This window comes from Nanorana parkeri, unplaced genomic scaffold (assembly GCF_000935625.1).
Source record: "Nanorana parkeri isolate BGI_ZX_2015 unplaced genomic scaffold, ASM93562v1 scaffold1058, whole genome shotgun sequence".
NCBI classification, from domain to species: Eukaryota; Metazoa; Chordata; class Amphibia; order Anura; family Dicroglossidae; genus Nanorana; species Nanorana parkeri.
Window position 1 is genome coordinate 164,728 of NW_017307326.1, and position 7,612 is coordinate 172,339.

Genomic DNA, 7,612 nt, shown 5'->3' on the forward strand with positions numbered 1-7,612 from the left:
AAGTTTGTAAAAAATAAATAAAAATAAAATATTTAAAATATTTAAAAAGTCTAGAAAAAAAATGATTTTCGGTTTCGGCCTGAAATTTTTTCTTATTTTAGGTTGAAAATGTTCATTTCAGTGCACCTCTACTTGACAGTATGGCCACTTGTTGATTTGGTACAATCCACAGGCACCTTAACTCTTCAATAAGACACAGGAGTTGAATCCAACATAGTTTTATTCAGATAAGTAGAGTACAGAGAATGTTTTAGCAGTGTTTTAAAGTACAAGACAATGCCTTTGCTATGCCCTGACATTGCCTGCAATGAGAAAATAAAATAAGCAGAAGAGAGGGGCAGAGAGTGTCTAGCTAAATACTGTACCAACCAGCACCAAAACATGGCGCGCAGAAGAACTTACCTAATACAATAAACAATACAAAAGACTGCTGTAGCAACACAACTAGAAAGGGTATGTAAAGCTTAACAATTACATTTATTAGTTGTTCCCCTTTAATCCGTTAAATATACAATTCAAAGTGTTTTGTAACATTTATTTAATAATTATCATTTAATGCGTATGCACAGGCTACAGTAACAACAAGAGTGCATCGCTTTTCTGTAGATTGTACACTTCAATATTTTAGCATACAACAGCTAAGCCGTGGAGGAAACTTGTCACAAGAAAACATGAAAGCTGCCACTGCAGATATGTCGCACTTTCAGTAGTCCAAGGGAGGCAGGTAGACTACACCTGCAGCTACACAAGAAGCCACTAGAGATCACATTCATCACTTCTTTTCAGCAAAATCCATGTGATCACCCTTTTAAGACACTAATGAGTTGAATTACTAAAGACAAATAGGCTATTCACTGAGAATTTTCACTTTGCAATGTAATTTTCCTGAAACTTAGTGAATGAGGTGACACTCTGCTGTTCCATCATCTAATCATGTGCATCCAAAAATACTGTTTTTTTAACTTTTCATTTCTCATGATTGGGTATTCTTTGCCAAGCTATTTTTTTATTTTTTTTAGTAAAAATTACTCTACATGAAAATTCCCTTAAGTAAAAATTCACAAAGTGAAATGCAAAATGGACATGCTCTACTCTATATATAAAATCACCCCTAATAGTCCAACCATTGGAAAAAAAAAACAGATTCTTGGCTTTTTCCTCCCTGTGAATTTGCATATTCACATAACATGGTTACAAAAGTTAAAATCTAGCTAGATTTTAGTGTAAAGCTGTATATTAAAGGGATTAAAAACCGAGAGTGTTCAGTGGGTCTGTTCCTTCGATATTTACATTGTTGTAATGCTGGCCCCTCTGGCTTTAATACTCTGAGCCACTGATCCAACAAGATGCAGGTAAGGACTTTGGCACTGGAAAGAAACGGATTTAACATAAAAGGGATACTGTACTATCCTCACATGTGCAATGCCATCTATAGCATCTTAAATATGTATGTCCTGTGCTTTAAGCCCTTTCTAAAAATGTATAGTTGGGTTGCTATACAGTTGCTGCTCGGCCACAATATTTTCACCCTGCTCCTTTTCATTTTCAGTTGGAGTTTGTCAAGCTGGTTGGTGCTAACAAGGCCACCTAACGCTCAAATTTTGACCATTAAATTAAATTAAAATAAAAAAATTCTAGTTGCGTATGGCAACCTTTACCCAACCAAAAGATGGGGTGTAGGAACACTGACTATATAGTTTGAAGTTGAGCTATGCATATTGAGCTCCTATGGTTCTAAACGTTCTGCAGAGTTCCAACAAATAAACAAAGGTAGCTGCAGGCCTGCGTTTATTCTGACCAAATAGTCCATTGAGGTCATTAATGGGAACCTCAAATTCCAAGCTAGGAGCTAACACAGCTATCAGAAGACACAGGACCCATAAAGAAAACATCCCTCACCTCAATCGAGATGTGAATGCTTACAGCCCCCCATGTTTTCTAGCCATCATCAAGTAGCAAGCACATCTTAAGGGTAATAAGGATGCTCTAAGCAATGAAGCTGCAGACGATATGCATTCCACTCCCCCTCCACTTCCACCACAGAATCCTCTAGTGCTATCTGCTCAGTAAATAAACATAGCTGTATCCAGGAAAGTTGTAGGATACAGAAGGGTTGATCTGAAGAATGCAAACTGCTGAACACACATAAACTGAGTATAAGGAGTGACTTAGCAGTTCATTTTTATTACATGTGCAAACATAAAGAAGAACTCCAGGCAAATTTTCTATTAACCCTTGCAGTGGGACTACCCCTGAACTGCAAGGGCTAACTGCTCGTTTTGGTTTAGGGAACAAAATAAAAAAAAGTTATACCCTCCTGATCCTCCGAGCTGCCCTTAGACCGGTTCTTTGAGCCCCGCTCTCCCTCCGCTGCAGTGGTCTAAAGGTGCCCATACACCTTACGACCATCGCAAGACCTTTGTCTTGCGATGGTCGTAAGCTCATTGAAAGCTCGTACGATCTGCCCATCTTGGACGGGCAGATCGTTCTTGCGATCATCAAAAGCCTGCCCTGCTGAGGGGCGGGCTTCCGATGACCGCAGTGAGGGGCGGGCTTCCGATCACTGCAAACGGGCGGTGTGCTGCGCACATCGGCCCGTTCGGCAGTTGTCGAACAAGCAGGCCACTAACCCACCAAAAATCGTACAATTCTCGGCGGGTTTTCAAGCCTGCTTGTTCGACAGAAGACGTGCGACCGTACAGTAGAAACGGTCGCACGCCTTCCATACACTGTACGATTCTCGTACGATCGTGGGATTTCCCGCGATTCTCGTACGAGACTCGCACAGTGTATGGGCACCTTAAGAGTCATCATCTTCTATACACTGTGTATAGGATGTGAGGACGCCAAGGGACATACTTTACTATCGCTGCAGAGTATCAGAAAAGGGAGGAGGGAGCTCGGTCATAGCCGGCCAGCTCAGAGGATAGTGCGGGGGAAGCCCCACTGCAATGATTAATAAAACTTTTACCCAGAGTTCTTCTTCAACTTTAAAATCTGTCACAGCCACTCCAAGTAAAATATAGCATTGTATTTTCTTATGCATGCCACCCTTTGCTACATAGCTTTTCATATCAACATTAAGTAACATATGCTATACAATACAGTGTAATAAAATATTAGCTTTATATTCAATAGTTTGTTGTATAGACTTTACTAAATATTGGCATTAGGATCCAGGAAATCCTTCTGAACCCAGCTAACCCAGTGGTAGGTAACCTCCGCCCCCCAGCTGTGGTGGAGCAACAAGTCCCATGAGGCATTGCATGACTCTGGCAGCCAAAGGCATGACTCCAAAGGCCAGATGTATGATGGCCTTTGTTCTTTCACCACAACTGGAATGCCGAAGTTGCCTACCCCTGGGCTAACTCATTGGCTTCAATACTTCAATACTTTCTAAAACAGAACAAAAATAAAGATTAGGGGTGTTGGATTAAAAAGTACATACCTGTGTTTTTGTTACGGATGCATTTCTAAGGGTATTGGAGACAAGAGGTCATCATGCATTTGCATAATGAGTCTGTCAGAAATGGCAGCCTCGGTGTCTTTCTCAGGGAATTATTTGTTTAAAAACCGAAGCGCTCTCTTCACAAAAGTACATTACAACCATTGCGTCATCTGAACACTTTTCCTTTGCCTGCCTTTCCACAGATTTGGTCACATGGTGTTGATACAACTTCTGCTTAACTGATACCCATAGCAACTAGTCACTTTACAGCGGTCATTAGGCACTTTACACACTTAGGGGTCTATTTTAGAAATACAAATCTGCATAGCTATCCCTCCAACAAAACTGCCTGTACATTTCGTCTGTGCAAATGAACCAGCTGCTGTGAGAATTGGGCAAAATTGAATGTCTTTATGTCAGTTTCTCTTATGTTGAAATGTTCTACCATTTGAGACAGCAGTAAAAATAGGTTAATTTATATAGGGCATAGAATGAATGGGGAAAATACTGCATAGTGGCCACTAGATGGAGCTAAGGATCATAGTCAATATATACACCTTAGCAACAAGAGATACAATGTAACAATTCAAGAGAACACTGGAGGGAATGAGCAAATAAATGCAAGCTTTGCTACAACAAGGATCCCTGCAGTAGCAATGGTTACATTTATTTGCTAAGGAAAAAAGCAATGCAGGAAAAACACACCTGCACTAGAAATGCATTGCACCACACCACACCATACAGATGATTCACATCTGTGTCCTGTAGAGCAGGTGCATTTTTGGTTACTGTATATGTGCACTGAGGTGTCATCCAAAATGAAAGACACCACAAAATACATATACCTGTGCTTTGATGTGCATTAAAACTACTGTGTTTGACCATGCGTTACTGTACTGATAAGTGAACATGCACCTTTAAAAAAATGTATGTATGCACTATTTCATGTACTGAAACAAAATGTTTACAGATTATACTCTATAGCCAAAACTAGTATTCCTGACCTCTGGGACCCCAAGAGTCATCTTGCTTTTGGAATCCAAAAAGTCATGCTTCCTATCAAATTTCTTTGATCGTTGGTGTCTCAACCATATATTGCAAGATGCTATCTGGATCCAAGTCACAGGTCATGCACTTTGCAATGTAGTAAAGGATCACCTACGTGAAAATGATGATTACAGTCACATTTTTCCATTTACAGACACTCACAAATACATCATTATCGAAATCAGGACACCACAAAGCATGGCACCCTGGGAGTATTTGCAGGGGTGGGCAACTCCAGCCCTCCAGCTGTGCTTTAACTACAAATACCAACATGCCTCTGGGAGCTATGCCCGTTACTGTCAGTCTTGCAATGCCTCATGGGACTTGAAGTTCCCCAACTGCTGGAGGGCAATAGTTACCCACCCCTGATTTAGAGGAAAGGCTCCAGTTGAAGATCTATGTCCTGTCCTCTACATATAGTTCTCAGTAAAATTGAAATGAAACAATCAAAGGCAGCTAAGTCATATTTTTCAAAGACAGTTCATACAGCAACGATGTGTAACCCCTACACCTATTCAAATCTCCGAAAAGTAAAATCAATGGACAAAGAAATCTGATGAGTCAGTAGGTGTTACAATACTTTGCACATTGATGTCTGCATACTAACAGATTCAAAGCAGATCTTACAGAAGATGTGTGCCAGCAACTCTAAGAATTAAAGAAAAAAACAGATCTTACCATATACTCCATATTTGAGGCAGGTGGATACACTTCACCTCTTAATTTATTATGCAGATCCAAGATGAGCTTCATGTCACTCTCTGTTATGGCCCTTTTCCCTCTGTGTTTGGCTACCCACCACTCGCCATCCTCATCCATGTACTTTTCCAGGAGGCCTTCTAATTGTGTGGCATTAGGAATTAGCATTGCAGCAACTGTTGGAGCTATGAATAGCAAGACAGTTACTTTGAGCCATGCTTGTGTTCGGCAATTCATGATCAGAGGTCTGGGAGGCTGTGGGGGGGGGAGTTCAGCTCCAGGACAGAGCAGGCTCTTTATTCCTGTGTGAAGAAAAAGACAAGTGAGTTTATGTACATGTACATACATTTATGTTTATGTACATACAGTATAAAGCAGCCACATCTCAGTCCATGCAGCCACTAGAGTGCATTGTTCCAATCACTTTCCTTGTAATCCCTTCTACTCTGCAGACTCAACACAACTCCCACAGTTGAAGAAAGCACAATCCTACTACATGGCTATTCAAGACAGAAGAAGAATGCACATCCATCCACAGGCATTCCTCATCTACACATACTACAACCCATGCAATGCTCTAAGTGGCAGTGAACACACATATATAAGGCTATGTAGTATTATAATACATGGCTACATGTGCATAGAGTAAGGTAGACATTGCAATGCAGTAGAAGTGAATAGAGAACACAGGCAGAGCCCTTTACTTACTGCTGCTGTAGTGGAGCCGGGTGTAGAGGTCTCCGTGCTCTGCTCGGACCGGAGCGCTGGCAGCCTGTCACTCAGTGATCGCACCGGCTCACCAGCGCCGCTTTCAAAGCCATTCTCAGCCTGCGGGGACTGGGAGGGGGCGGAGCCAAGAGACGCCGCTGGGATTGTATGGAGAGTAAAGTGCACCAGCCTGCGGAGACTGGGAGGGGGCGGAGCCAAGACACACCGCTGGGATTGTGTGGAGAGTAAAGTGCACCAGCCTGCGGGAGGGGTCGGCTTTGCTCCTTCCCAGCACAGCTTTCCCCCATAGACTTGTATGAATATGTCTCAGAGAGGAAGATGTTTTATATTGTGGGGTACAGGATTTACATCAGCCAAAGAGAACAAGGACATTTAGTGCCTGTTCACACCAAGGCTGTTCGTTAAGCGGGTGTTACCGTGCGGCAGGTGCGTTGCGCTCGAGCGTGCCACATCATGTGGTACTGCATTCCCATGCGTTGCAGTTAAAAAAAGTAGCATATGCGCTACTTTTTTTTTTATCCCCACCACCAGAGGCGGCTCTAGACTTTGTGAGACCCTAGGCGAAATTCAAAGTGAGGACCCCGATTACAACCACAATGATAAAAAAAGATGCAAACGATAAATAAAAAGGAACTGTGGTGATCAGTTATGGTAGAGCGAGGCGGAGATCCAGCGGAGGGGCCAGGGCCGGTGCAAGGATTTCTGCCTACACACCCTCCTCCCGCCACCCTCAGGGGGCTGCCTATGCAGCCTTACACTAGCGCTGGCCCTGTGTCACTGAGCTGATTAAGGTTGCCACCTTTTTTTCAAGCAACACCCTAAAACTAGTGCCGCACAGCTTTTTTTTTCTATTTTGCACGCAATTTTTAACCTGTGTGTGTTGGTATCTATTTACTCGTTGTGACCTCATCTTTTATATTTTACAAACAAATGGGTATTACGTTGTATTTTTGGCCACTAAAATAAACTTCAGTTTATTTTTTAAAACATTTTGGGGTTTGATAAAGAGTTGCGCTAATATCATGCAACGGAAGAATTTGCAACTGCCAACATTTTATTCTACTCGGTCTTGGCCTTCAGAAAATATATAATGTTTGAGGGGTTTTAATAATTTTCAGGCCTAAAATATGGATTAATACTTAGCATGTGATTTTAACCCTCAAATGAGTTCTAGCTACACTTTTCAAAAGCACCACTCTGCCTAAAACATAACAATTTGTAAATACAGATATTCACAGATATGGGAAAACACCAACACTGGTATCATTTGTTAAATTATTGGACAGAAAATTACTTTGAAAAGAGGATTCAACTGAAGGAAAATCTGTCTAAAGCGGTGTCCAATCCCCGGTTCACTGTGTGTCCCGTTCTAGCTGCCTGATCTGATGTGCCCCTTGCACCGCGGGGAGTCTGCCTGTTTCATGTTGCTGCTCTATGTATCGACTCTCTCCCCTCCTGCGTTTGCTTCTGGGCTGGGGATGGAGTGAAGTCCCGGCAGGAGAGCGCTCTAATCCTGCAGACATATGTGCATTTCGTCTTACCACCCCCCCTTGGCACGCCATCCCTGCAGACCCCTTTTGTACACTAGATTAGTTAGGCGGCTGCGAGGCGGCCTAATTGAAGAGCCGACTCTGCCCACCACAAAACACGGTATTGTGGTGCCGCGTGTTGCAGCACTTTGCGTCCGGG

The 7,612-nt window shown here is 42.4% G+C and overlaps 1 protein-coding gene across 1 annotated transcript in view; it reads right to left on the bottom strand.

Moving 5' to 3' along the window:
* Nucleotides 1–5,929, bottom strand: part of CRISPLD1 (cysteine rich secretory protein LCCL domain containing 1) — a 61,442-nt gene extending 55,513 nt beyond the window's left edge. Inside the window, exons 1-2 of the mRNA XM_018567530.1 lie at nucleotides 5,903–5,929; nucleotides 5,174–5,496 (exon numbers count right to left, since the gene is read on the bottom strand). Coding sequence (XP_018423032.1) covers nucleotides 5,174–5,431 — 258 coding nt within the window. The 5' untranslated portion in view covers nucleotides 5,432–5,496; nucleotides 5,903–5,929. The remainder of the gene's footprint in view (nucleotides 1–5,173; nucleotides 5,497–5,902) is intronic.
* Nucleotides 5,930–7,612: the final 1,683 nt, after the last annotated feature.